The 13,754-nt window shown below is 47.4% G+C and overlaps 1 protein-coding gene across 1 annotated transcript in view; it reads right to left on the bottom strand.

The window, feature by feature from the left end:
* Nucleotides 1-318: 318 nt before the first annotated feature.
* Nucleotides 319-13,754, bottom strand: part of LOC144817842 (E3 ubiquitin-protein ligase TRIM39-like) — a 158,966-nt gene continuing 145,530 nt past the window's right edge. The window contains exon 6 of the mRNA XM_078674701.1: nucleotides 319-1,274. Within this exon, the coding sequence (XP_078530827.1) occupies nucleotides 724-1,274 (551 nt within the window). The 3' untranslated portion in view covers nucleotides 319-723. The remainder of the gene's footprint in view (nucleotides 1,275-13,754) is intronic.

Raw genomic sequence — 13,754 nt, 5'->3', positions numbered from 1 at the left:
CACCCCAACCTCTCCAATGTAGGACAAAGAGGAGTCACAGCTTTTTAAAGAACAGAATGTCAGGATAAAGTAACTAAGAAACCTCATTTCTCAGCACCGCATCTTGGACTCCCTCTGTGATGTCCCTGCCTTTGATCTTTCTGCTAGGTGTGTGCTATTCAAATACCACATACACATACACATCCCTGATTCTCACTCCTCAGTGTTTGTACTGAACTGCATGAACACCACCCTGTTGTCTGTGACCCTTTCAGAGGAAAGAAGCAGAAGGTGCAGCATCGCTGGAAATGATCGGATGAGAAATGCACGCACAAATAATTTTTTGGCCAAAATGTAAAATGCATGTATTTATTTATTAAAGAACAATGCTTGCATAAGTCATTAATGCATGAGTATTTAATTACATATAACATAATCGCTGGTTTTGATAAAACAAAATGAAAGTTGATATCTCAGTAAATTACTTTCAATATAACAGATGTCCAAGGTGCTTAAGGATGTAAATAAAAGTAAACCATCAATCCACGAAAATTGTTATTGTCCCACAAATAACCCTAGTGCTCCTTTCCTATGGTCACTACTTTATGTCTGTGAGATAGCTCTCTCATTTGGGTTCTTCTGTGCTGAAACTCCTCACATTCGAATGGTCTATCAAGATTTCCAATAGATGGATTACACCGGTCACCAAAAGTACAGTGCATCGATCAAATGAATTCCTTCAATTTATATGAGTCTTAGCTCAGTTTTATTGCATACCCCAAAGTATGGGAGAAGCGTGCGTGTGAAGGAATCTCTAAAGGTGTATATGTGCTCGCTACTGTCGGCGTTATAGAAGGACAGTCGTCCCGCCTCATAGTCTAGGAACAGTCCAATTTTCTTGGGATTTGCTCTCAGTGTGAGAGTGGTCACTGGTAAGGTGAGTGCCTGGTAGGTCCCCTGCTGTCTTCTTCTTTCCACAGCCCATATTCCAACCACAGGTGAGGGTGCAATAGCTGTATCCTTCGTTCTAGCGGTATGTTTGGCAACCCCTACACGCCAGTTTCCTCCTACAGACCAGCCGTTGCCCCCGCTCACCTCTACCTCCCAATAAAGTCTTCTTGAGGTGAGTGCCTCACATCCCAACACACAAAGCAGAGCAGTATACGGAGAGGAAACCAACCGTGAGCGAGAACTTGGCAGTGCCTCGCTCATCCCACCCCCAAATCTAACACTTCTTCGATCTGCAGAGAGACCAAGGCAAGGGTTGGCTGTTGTTGGATCCATGGTGGCATACACTAAAATAGAAAGAAAAGTAAGCCATGAGGTTTTCTTTGGAGAGAATGTTTGAGAAATAAACACTGAGAAAGAAAGAACAAAATGTATTCAAAGATTTCACAATTAATCTCAAGAAGCCTATAGACGCTGGTCTACTCCATGGTAGACCAGCGGTGGTCATCTGCGTGAGACAACGTCTTATGCAAAACAAATTGATATTGTTGCTTGATTAGCCAATCCGAAGCTTCTAAATTACAATGACTATTTGACTATTTACAGCTGATTTTAGTATGATGATGTCCGGTACCTGTGAGAAAGAAGCACCTGCAAAGCAAATTTTTGTAGAAAGCTAATGGCATTCTGGTTTACACCAGCTTTATGTTATACAGAGTAGAGCTGCAAGAGGTTAGAAACAACATGAGGGGAAAATACACACAAGACTATGAGGCACTTAAAACTTAGTTAAAGAAATATAGAAAGCTATGTTTCATGGGAAATTTTCTACCTTAATTGTAAGGTAGAGGCTGCTGCAAATAAATCAAAAGAACTTACTTAGGGTTACCAATCTATGAATCCAAAATACTTCTTTTTGTGCCACAATACCACGTAGGAGCAATCTGAGGATTTCAAAGGTTTTTGTTTTGGAAGACCATATAGTAAATATAATATAAATTAATCATTAAAATGATAATTATGTATAGATAACAGATAGTCAACATGATGTTTGTCTATAAAAAGGGTAACAGATACCTCAACACTTACTAATTAGGTTGAAAGAAATTATATAACTGCAAACCCTTCAGAGAAAATTCTCCCTCCATAAAGTTTCGTCAAGGAAGTTGAAGAGACATCTGAATCAACTTAAGCCGACGTGCCACAAGTACAATATTCTGCCTGGAGAGGTGATAATTCAGAGGGTGTTCTTTATCACCCCATGCGTTACAAAGGTTGTTAACTTCTCCTTAAAAGCAGGGTTATTTCTGCCAGTCTAATGGAATTAGTCTGGGTCAAGGACACATCTCCTGGTCCAGATAACTTGCAGCATGTCCACCCTGGCAGGTCAGATAACCCAACAGCAGGTCTACCCTGGCAGGTCAGATAACCCATCAGCAGGTCTATCCTGGCAGGTCAGAAAGCCCATCAGCAGGTCTGCCCTGGCAGGTCAGATAACCCATCAACAGGTCTACCCTGGCAGGTCCGATAACCCATTAGCAGGTCTATCCTGGCAGGTCAGATAACCCATCAGCAGGTCTATCCTGGCCGGTCAGAGAACCCATCAACAGGTCTACCCTGGCAGGTCAGATAACCCAACAGCAGATCTAACCTGGAAGATCAGATAACCCAACAGCAGGTCTACCCTGGCAGTTCAAACAGCTTAAAGAAGATGGATGCCTCTGGACTCCAGCGTCCACTGGATTCTCAACCAATACTACACTTGCCCCAGTCAGACGACGACATCAGCCCTCACCATGGGACTTAAGACCGTACACTTGGCCCTGATGAATTTGCTCTTTCATTCCTAGTCCTTCTGTATTTGTTGGCTAGGTTCAACATGGTGGACTTTTAGCTACTGCTGTCAGTGCTTAGGCAATGTGGCGGGTGTGTCGGATGCTGCAGTAAGATGGTTTGAGTCTTTTTTTGGCTGATCCTACTCAAAAGGTGAAACTTGGCCCTTTTTGCAAGATGAAATAAAGGTGAAATGTGGAGTGGCTGTAAGCTCCCCACCAATTTCCCTTCTGTTTAACTTTTCTTAATCAGACCTGTATTTCCTATAAACAGGACCATTGTCCTGCAGTTCCGTTGCTATAGTAATGAGACAGGAAACTTATCTGCACGTCAACGACCCAGATGATGATTTATCAATCCTACAGGAAGGGCTGGAAGTTATTGCCCTTTGGATGATCTATCGTGAAGTTGAATGTAGCCAAAATGGGGGCATTGCTCATGAGCTCAAGTCGCAGACTCAGGGCCTTCTGCAATCTCACCCTTAAAGATCTTTGGTCTTCAAATCACCTTTGCATAAACAGCATGGAAATTAGTAGGGCTGTAGGACTCGTACCAGTTTCAAAGCTCATATAGGGACAGCGGTTTGTATAACATTACCGTATCTTGAAATGATACACCATAAAAATATCCATGCATCACTTAGAAACTCCAAACTCAATTACTCAGAGGACGAATAGTAAGACCACATTTTATACCAAAATATATTAGCCAGACGTGATCAGAAACGGAAACACTGACAACAGGATGCTTTCAATGGGTCCCAGGACCAAGCTGCAATGTATGAGTAAGCGAGGTGCTCGATATTTGGCCTGCAGACCTGGCACTCCTACCTGAGTATACAAAACCCAGGCACACAATAACTAGAGCATAGAAAGGCTCAAAAAACATTTATTTTCATCCTTTGAGGTTTCCATCTAGAGAAGAACTGCCTCTTCTCATAATTGGCGCTTTGTTCTGCATTGTTACCACCACAAACCTACCTGCGAGGTCAAGGTGGCAGGGCAACACATCCATGTGCTTCCCTGGTTCTTTTACTGTCAATCAAAGCCAATCTGCCACTCCTTCTCCCCTCCCCCTTAAATCTCTGTGTCCCTGAACAGGAACTATTTTTCATTCTCAGAAAGATATTCCAAGGTCAAAATTAAATCCTGAATTTATTTATTTGCGTTCGTGCACAAACTGTTAAACAAAAAGACAGGAAACATCTATTTTGCTGCTATAATCTAATTTAAAATTCACATCACAATTCTCTTAATCACTATTACCAAGCAGTGGCAAGGCCAATAGATTTGAGGTTTATATGGCATTCAAATTGAGTATGTGCACACCTTACAAGCATCAAACCTATTTCTTTTGCCAATGCTTATTGGCCTTGCAGCACTAGGGAGCAAGTGCAGACAAAAGCATATGAAAAACATATGCTATTGACAAAGGTAGTGATTGTTACATCTATGTTTCAGATGTGTTTTTCAGCGCTTGCACCCGACTGCTATCAGGCGTGTATTTTCCAACGTAAGATTGTCTGGCATCAGTGGGGAGCAAGTACACACACGAGTATCTGAACAAGCATTTGCAATGCAATAGGTCTCACATTCACACGAGTTTGAGCTATTGGCATTGACAATGACAATGCCTTTTATTTATGTTTTGGGTTTAAAACATAAATAAAAGTAATTGTCATTTACAATACTAATAGCTTAAACTCTCACAAATGCGAGACCTATTACATTGCAATAAAGGGCCTTCTCGACCGCTTGTTAGATTGGAAATATCAGAGGAAGAGACCGGCCTGCAACGTCTTCAAAGTACTGATAAATAGTGCAGTAAAGAAGATGTGTAAGTGTTGTAAATTACACAGACACAAAGTGTGAAGTGAGGGTTACATATGATCCGAGCTATAAACACTAACAAAGAGCTCCAACACCTTTTGCTCTATGATTACACTCTTGCGGCTCAGGAGGAAGAGTGGAATGGGGGCTATTTCCTGCACTCTCCGCTGTGATTTGAGTGTGCAGTGTGGCATTGCATAACGTCCTTGCAGCCGCTAGATGGAACAAGCTGCCTACGGCGCTTCGACTTGAGCCATCTGAATCAGTCTTTAGAGCTAAACTCAAAACTGCTCTATTTGCTTAGTTGATGCGCCGTTTCTGTAGGGTCCAGTAATGAAAGTAGCTCCTCAGCGCGGGGACACGCCGTTGTTGCGTCACCATGCGCTTTATAAAACTCCCTAAATAGAAATAGAAAATAGAACGTCATTGCTGTCTTTGGCCTAAGAAAAAACACTCCAGCTGTAGCAGGGCCTTGGCTTCACCTCCTGGTGCAGGGTGGGCTGTGCTTTATGGCAGGCATGGAGGGAGGGAGGGATGGTCTAGGATGCAGCTCCGGCCTTGTACAGTGCCCCTTCTATTATTAGTGAGAGAGAGGCACTGAGGTGGTGGTATTGGAATTGGTGTTGGTGATATAGGTGGAGGTGGTATTGGTGGTATAGGTATCGGTGGTGGTGGCATTGGTGGTGCTGGTATTGGTGGTATTGGTGGTGCTGGAATTGGTGGTGGTATTGATGGTGGTGGTATTGGTGGCGGTATTGGTGGTGGTGGTATTGGTGGTACTGTTAATGGTGGCGGAATTGGTGGTGGCATTGTTGGTATTGGTGGTGGTGGCATTGGTGGTGGTATTGGTGGTATTGTTGGTATTGGTGGTGGTGGTTGTAATTGTGGTGGTATTGGTGTTATTGGTGTTGGTGTTGGTGTTATTGGTATTGGTGGTGGTATTGGTGTTGGTGGTGTTGTTAGTGGTGGCATTGGTGGTGGTGGCATTGGTGGTGGTGGTGGTATTGTGGGTGGTGGTGGTATTGGTGGTGGTAAATAAAATAACAATAAACCAGTGCCCAGCCAATGCTTCTTTCAAAAGCTTAAGTACTGTAATAAACATCCAATTAAATATTACGCTCAATAATTACAAGATCTCAAGAGGAATTGAAATTAACAGAATTTTCCCGCCGGGCCTTGCAGATTAAGGGTGCAAATTAAGAACTGCAAAGACATATGGGAGGGAGCAACTAATCTGGTACATTGTGTGCTACCAGGTGACTTTAAAATGAAGATATACATGGCCATGCATGCAGTTGTCTGTTTCAGTGGAGGGATTGTCCTGTTAAGACACAATTTTACCCTAGGTTATCAAGTTGTCACCAGTACCACATCATGGGAGAGTGATAATTATCTCTAAGAACAGGTGGAATGTGAGGCAATACAAAAAATACAAGCTAATATAGCAGACCCTCAACCAATATTCTTGGGTCCTACACAAAAGCCAATATTAGGGACCAGGATATATCCAAGATCATAAAGAATGAATATGCTACTTACCAGTATGCATCTGTTCTTGGCATGTAGGGCTGCTAACATTCATATCTGTAGCATAGATCGCCGCCTAGTGTTGGGTCCGGATGATTGCACATTGTTGTCCTGGAAGAGTCTTCGAAGTATCACGAGATAGGTGGCTCCTCCCCTGGACTACAGTGCGCATGGGCATCGACTCCATCCCCAGATTGTTTTTAGCCATTGTGGCAAAGATGGAGTTTAACAGTGTAAGCGATGGCCATGCTAGAGATTAAATGCAAGAAAAGTCTGCAGCCGCTACGGGTGCCGGGGAGGAGGGCGGGCGATATGAATGTTAGCAGCCCTACATGCCAAGAACAGATGCATACTGGTAAGTAGCATATTCAGTTCGAGGCATGTGGGCTGCTAAATTCATATCTGTGGCATAGAATACATAGCAGTCCCTCCATTAACGGCGGCCGCCCATGCCAGCTGCAGAAGTCTGAAAAAGTGTTTTAAGAACAGCCTGTCCTACAGCTGCCTGCTGTTTGGAATGCACATCTACACAGTTATGTTTGGTAAACGTATGTGGTGTAGATCATGTGGCTGCCCTACAAATGTCTTCCAAAGGAATGTTACCTAGGAATGCCATGGAGGCTCCAACTTGCGTGTGGAGTGTGCCCTGGGGGGGACCGTTAAAGTGCGCTTAGCCTTCTGATAGCAAATCTGAATACACTTAACGATCCACCTGGCTATTCCTGCTTTGGAAATGGGGTTGCCTTTATGCTGGGCTGCGAAGGCAACAAAGAGTTGCTATGTCTTTCTAAAAGGTTGTGTTCCGTCAATATAGTACATACGCGCCCTTTTGACATCAAGCGTATGGAGCATCCTTTCTGCTACCTTTTCTGGGTTTGGAAAGAATGAGGGCAGTTCGATGCTTTGATTGACATGAAACTGCGACACCACTTTCGGGAGAAATTTGGGGTTAGTGCGCAGCACCACCCTGTTTGAATGAATTTGTATAAATGGCTCTTGCATTGTGAGCGCCTGTAGCTCACTAACACGTCTTAGAGACGTGATGGCAATGAGAAAAGCCACTTTCCATGTGAGGAACTGAAGCTCACATGAATGCAGAGGTTCAAACGGGGGACCCATCAATCTGGTGAGTACCACATTGAGGTTCCACACAGGAGCTGGCGGGGTCCTGGGAGGGATGACCCGCTTCAGCCCTTCCAGGAAGGCTTTAATGGCAGGCACCCTGAAGACAGAGAGATGCTGCCTGTTTTGGAGATAAGCTGCTATGGCGGATAAGTGTATCCGAATGGAAGCGTATGCTAGATTGCATTTGTAAAGATGCAACAAATAGCAGATGATATTAGGAATGGATGCATCGAGCGGGTTGATAGCGTGCTCTGTACAGTAGATGACAAACCGCTTCCATTTCGCTGCATAGCAAGCTCTGGTAGTGGGCTTCCTTGCCTCCCGGATGATGTCCATGCATTCAGGGGGCAAATCAAGGTAGCCAAACTCTAAGACCTCAGGAGCCAGATCGCCAGATTGAGCTGCTGCAGATCTGGATGCTGAATGTCGCCACGGTTCTGCGTTAAGAGCCGGGGTGTGAGGTGCAGTCTTTGATGCGGCACCACAGAGAGTTCGAGGAACGTGGTGTACCATGGTTGGCGCGCCCACGTTGGAGCAACTAGGATGAGCGTCAGCGAGCGTTGCTTAAGCTTTCTTGCCACCAGCGGAATGAGAGGCGCTGGGGGAAAAGCGTACGCAAATCTGCCTGACCAGTTCATCCATATCGCATTGCCCTGCGATAGTGGGTGAGGGAACCTGGCGGTAAAGCTTTGGCATTTTGCGTTTTCCTCCGTGGCAAACAGGTCTATCTCTGGATAACCCCACTGCTGGAAGTACGGGCGGAGTACTGATGGATGTAACTCCCACTCGTGCATCTGGTGGCTGTACCTGCTGAGCAGATCCGCCATCTGATTGTCCGTGCCCGGGAGGTGTTCCGCCATGAGGAAGATGTTCCTCTGAATGGCCCACTTCCACATGCTCTGAGACAGGTGAGACAACTGTGGAGAGTGCGTACCTCCCTGCTTTTGAATGTAGTACATGGCTGTCATGTTGTCCGTCCGGATCAACACGACTTTGTTGCACAGATGTACTTTGAAGGACTCGAGAGCCATGAAGATTGCCATCAGTTCTAAGTAGTTGATGTGCATCTTCTTTTGTTGCGTCGTCCATAGTCCCTGCACTGTGTAGTGGAGCACATGAGCCCCCCACCCCTGGAGAGATGCGTCCGTCGTCAGTGTAATCTGTGGCACAGGCTCTTGGAACGGTCGGCCCTTGCAAAGGTTGTGTGGATTCCACCAATGCAGAGAGCTGTATGCCCGACCTGTCACCAACACTAGGTCGTTCAACTGTCCTTGAGCCTGAGTCCACTGATGCGCTAAGCATTCTTGGAGCGGACGCATATGCAACTTGGCGTGCGGGACTATGAAGATGCAGGAGGCCATCATGCCTATCAACTGCATGAACACTCTCGCTGGGAGTGAGTGTTGCGGTCTGAACTTTTGGATCAGCGACTGGATGTTGTCGATCCTCGCTGGATTTGGCTGAGCTGTGGCAGCCAGAGTATTGATCGTCGCGCCCAAATACTGCCGCACATGGGCCGGCTGAAGGTGCGACTTCGGGTAGTTCAGTGAAAATCCTAGACTGTGAAGGAGGTGAATGGTGTGGGACATATCTGCGGCGCACTGCTGGGCTGACTTTGCCTGAACGAGCCAGTCGTCCAGATAAGGGTAGACATGTATACTTTGTCTACGGAGGTGGGCCGCCACTGTCGCCAGACATTTCGTGAAGACTCTGGGAGCAGTGGTCACTCCGAAGGGGAGTACCTTGAACTGGTAATGCCGGTTTTGGATGGTGAACCGGAGGTACTTTCTGTGGGATGGGTGGAGTGGTATGTGAAAGTAAGCATCCTTGAGGTCCAAGGTTGCGAGGAAGTCTCCCCGTTGTAACAAGGGAAGAACCTGCTGCAGTGTCAACATGTGGAAGTGTTCTGAAAGAATGTACTGATTCAAGGGGCGTAGGTCTAGAATCGGTCTGAGTGAGCCGTCCTTTTTTGGGATTAAGAAGTACAGGGAATAAACCCCTGTGCCTTCTTCCTCCACTGGCACGAGCTCTATTGCGCCTTTTTGCAGCATCACCAGAACCTCCTGCTGCAATAAGTGCAAGTGCTCTGCTGACATAGGACGGTGTTTTGGGGGTATGTTTGGTGGAGTGGATGTCAGCTCCAAACAATAGCCGAACTGGATAATTTTCCTGACCCACCTGTCTATGGTGATGGACTTCCAGACTGGCAGGAACTGTTGGAGTCTCCCCCCGACAGGTGTTGGATGGTCGGGGGGCAGTGACAGGGAGTCACTGTTTGTTGGCGGCAGAGGAACGTGAACTGTTGTTGCCTCTGCCTCTACCCTTGGCACTGTTTCCTCTGTATCCACCTCTGCCCTGCTTGCTGTAGGAGGATTGCGCACCACCTTTATTGAATGGCGTCTGCTGCGACATGTGCCCTCTGTTAACACCTCGATTGCCTGAGCGACGAAAAGTGTTCCCTCTAAACTGTTGTGACTGGAGAGCTCCCATGGACTTGGCAGTCTCTGTATCTTTCTTGATCTTCTCCAGGGTGGTGTCCACCTCTGGACCAAATAACCTGTCTGGATTAACGGGCTGGTTGAGGATAGTAGTCTGTATCTCTGGCTTGAATCCCGAGATGCGGAGCCACGCCTGACGCCTCAACATCACACTAGTGTTGATCGCTCTCGCTGCTGTGTCCGCAGCATCTAGCGCACACTTTATAGCAGCGTTGGAGATGAGATTCCCCTCCTGGATAAGCATTTCAGCTCCCTCTTTAAACTGGTCTGGAAGGTGTTGTAACAGCTGCTCTAGGGTGTCATAGTGTGCTCTATCGTATCTGGCCAACAGAGCCTGCGTGTTTGAGATGCGCCAGATGTTGGCCGCCTGAGCTGCTACCCTCTTCCCAGATGCCTCCAGCACTTTTGACTCTTTGTCCGGGGGAGGAGCTTCACCCGTGGTTTGGGAGTTTGCCCTCTTGCGGGCATTAGAGACCACCAAAGAGTCCAAAGGCAACTGGCCCCTTATGTAGGTCGGGTCGCCAGATGCCGGTCTGTATTTCTTCTCAATTCGTGGGTTGACAACCCTTGATCTCGTGGGTTCCTTGAAACTATCTGCCGCATGCTTAAGGACCCCTTTCAACATTGGGAGAGTCTTGACAGTCTTTTCAGCAGTAGAGAAAGTGTCAAAAAGGAAGTCCACCTCCACGGGGTCAGCATGCATTTCCACTTTATGGTTTGTAGCTGCCCTTTCAATCAAGGCATTAAACGCCGCTGAATCTTCAGTGGGAGATGGCTTGACGTGATAAACCTGAGGATCCTGGACCGTCTGCTGGTCCCCTTGATCACATGTGTCCATCCATGAGTCCTGCTGCTCGTCAGGCTCTGTATGTGCAGGAAAATTGTACTCCTCATCCTGCTCCCCTTCATCCCCATCAGAGTATGTGGGTGAAGGTGTTGCACTCCTCCTAAGCTGTGGAAGAAGTTGCTCAACCAGAACTGGTGTTTCTGGTGCAGGCTTCTTTCGTTTCAGAGGAATTGTAAACGACTCCAAAGGCTGTGAAGTTATTTTCCTCTTGTATAGCGTGAGTTTCCCGGTGTCGGCATCGATGAAATGCTCCGACTGTTCTTCAACTAAAGGGTGTCGATGACCCAAAGTCCCAGCCGGGTGAGTTGACTTCGACACAGTGTCCTTGGGCACCGACCGCGGTGCAAAGGCCTTTGGCGCCACCTTAGGCGGCAAAGTGTAGTGGATCGGCACCGAGGTGGGTTTCGGTGGGTCCGCCGGCTTCGGTGTGGAAGGAGTCTTCGGTTCCGATGCCAAAGCCTTGTCCTTAAGGCGCTTGAGGGAGTCCGAGACCTGCTTCGTAAAGGAAGCGGACGGTTTCGTCGACCCGACCGATGTCCTTGGTCCGCCCCCAGGGGAAGACCCGAGCGTGGATGACTTGTGTTTGTCTGGTCGAGGCGCAGGAGCACCCTTGACCGGTGCGCTTCGATCACTGTCCACGGCCGCAGACGTCGATGCCGATGTTTTCGGATCGACAGGCTTTCCTTTAGGAGTCACGACCCCAGACGTTGGCTCTGCGCCCTTCACTGACTTTGCCTCTACGGGCCCCTTGGCCTTCGGCGCGACAGACTGTCCCGATGTAGGCTCGACAGCTTTCTTGGATGTCGGCTTGTCCGCCTTGGCTGACACCGGCTCGACGGCCTTCTTCGAGCTCGGCTCCTTGACCACCTTCGGCACCTTTGCCTGGTCGACAGCTTTCATCGGCTTGGAGGACCCCGAAGACGACGGCGTCGATGGTGGAGCAGACGTCTTCGGTTTCGATGGTGTGTCGGCCATCTTTGTTTTCGTCGATACCGAGGGTTTCAGTTTCGGTTTCGATTTTAATAATGGCGGCTCCGCGGACGTCTCCGTAGCCGGGCCGGAAGGCGGGGCCGTGGATTGAGGTGTAAGGTCTTGGGTACTGAGCCTTTGTAAGAGTACGAACGGGGCATAGCTCTTCCTCCGAGCTATCTTCCATGGCCCCATATGCTTCTTCGTCATCCCCTACCTTCTCGACGATTTCCTCAATGTCGTGACTGTGGACGTCCGCTCCGTAGTCGGACTCGACCTCCACCGGTGTAGGGGAAATCTGCAGGTGACGCACTTGCTCGTCTGCTTCGGGGTCATCAAAGATGTCCACCGGTGCCGGAGCCGATCGCTGGGCCTCAAGGCGCGCCACGCGCCGAAGCTTGATCGTCTTCTTCGATCGAAATCTTGAACAGGCCATACAGTTGGCCTCGTCGTGGTCCGGCGACAGGCACTTGTTGCACACAGGATGGACGTCAATGTGTGGGTACTTGGATCCACACACGGGACATTTCTTGAACGGACTCCGTTCCATGCCGTCGAAGTCTTGCTGCGTCGACCAGGCCCCGATCACCAAAGAGTCACACGACCCCCCGGATAGCCGACTCCACGAGCTGGAAGATATACGGGACCGAACGCGAACAATACCGACGGTGCAAAGAAGGCCTTTTGGCCTTGAAAAAGTTCTATCACGATTCCGAACAGGAGACGTCGAAATCACATCCGAACCCAATGGCGGAAAAAAACAATCTGGGGATGGAGTCGATGCCCATGCGCACTGTAGTCCAGGGGAGGAGCCACCTATCTCGTGATACTTCGAAGACTCTTCCAGGACAACAATGTGCAATCATCCGGACCCAACACTAGGCGGCGATCTATGCTACAGATATGAATTTAGCAGCCCACATGCCTCGAACACAATAAAACAGCTCATTAAGTCTTGTATGGCAGTACAGTCTTCAAACAAAATTGATGAACAGTCCACGAGGCTCCAGCAGAAAAATCTTTTAATTCACAGTTTTCAAATCAAAATCCCACTGTATAAGAACATCCAACAAGTGTTTCGTCTGTACTAGTTCGTACTCAGGCTTTCTCAAGGCTTCTGTAAAGTGCAGAATCACCTCAGAAGTGATGAGTGATGGAAGAATGAAATCCAGGTGACGACATAGAAGTCAGTAAAGATGATCTCTTCTATGTTTATGACAGCGTGAAAATGTATATAAGCCAAAATGTGTCCTCACAGAAATGAAGCGCCCAGCCAAAGCGTAGAAAAAATAGTGCCAATAAGACCCTCCTGGAACCAGGGGTGGTGAGTAACGATAGGAGTGAAAAAGTGTTGTCGGAACGGATCCTCCGACCCCAGTATGTTGGTTCCTCAGGAAACGATCAATGTATCCACATTTCAAATTAAATCTAGAAGTTCACGCGTGTGATAATGCTGAAATGATCCGTTCATAGGAACACTACTACCCCCTTTGTATATATTGAATGTGAGGCAATGTCATGCCTCATGTGTCCGATATCAAGACGAGCGGAGAAGCTAAACCCACACCATCCAAGAACTGAATGTGGCTCCAGAAAAAAAGCTGAGTTTCGACTTTGTATATATTGAATGTGAGGCAATGTCATGCCTCATGTGTCCGATATCAAGACGAGCGGAGAAGCTAAACCCACACCATCCAACAACTGAATGTGGCTCCTGAAAAAAAGCTGAGTTTCGACTTGTGCAGCACTTTAATGGGTATCAAGCCGTTATCATCCTAGATAAACATGCCTGTGTCCCGGGCGTCACACTGCTGGCCAACACACCTGAAGAATCAGTAATAATCAAAACATTGTTGATTTTGCCGACGAACAGAGTAAACAAAAAAGCAAAAAACAGGCAGAGGTTCTTTGTAGTAAAGGAAGATGCACAGTCCAACTGTGTAAGTAGATAATTTTTATTGTAGATTGCTTCTAGGATAGGTAGGTAGGAGAAGATAGGAAGTATAGATAAAACCCCACCAGGAGCAAGCTCCAAGCAGCTCAGCCTGTGTTGGCCAACTGACACTGTGAGCACAGAGAGACACCCAGGCATTCCATGATGTCATGGTACATTCTATACAGTGGAGAACAGTAGAGAAGTAATGTACTACATTCTTCCATATCAATCGCACACACTACAGCTGTACCTTGCATCTTTTG

This window comes from Lissotriton helveticus, chromosome 2_1, assembly GCF_964261635.1.
Source record: "Lissotriton helveticus chromosome 2_1, aLisHel1.1, whole genome shotgun sequence".
In the NCBI taxonomy this organism is placed as follows: Eukaryota; Metazoa; Chordata; class Amphibia; order Caudata; family Salamandridae; genus Lissotriton; species Lissotriton helveticus.
The sequence above is the reverse complement of the archived record's forward strand: the minus strand, read 5'-3'. Positions and strand labels throughout refer to the sequence as shown.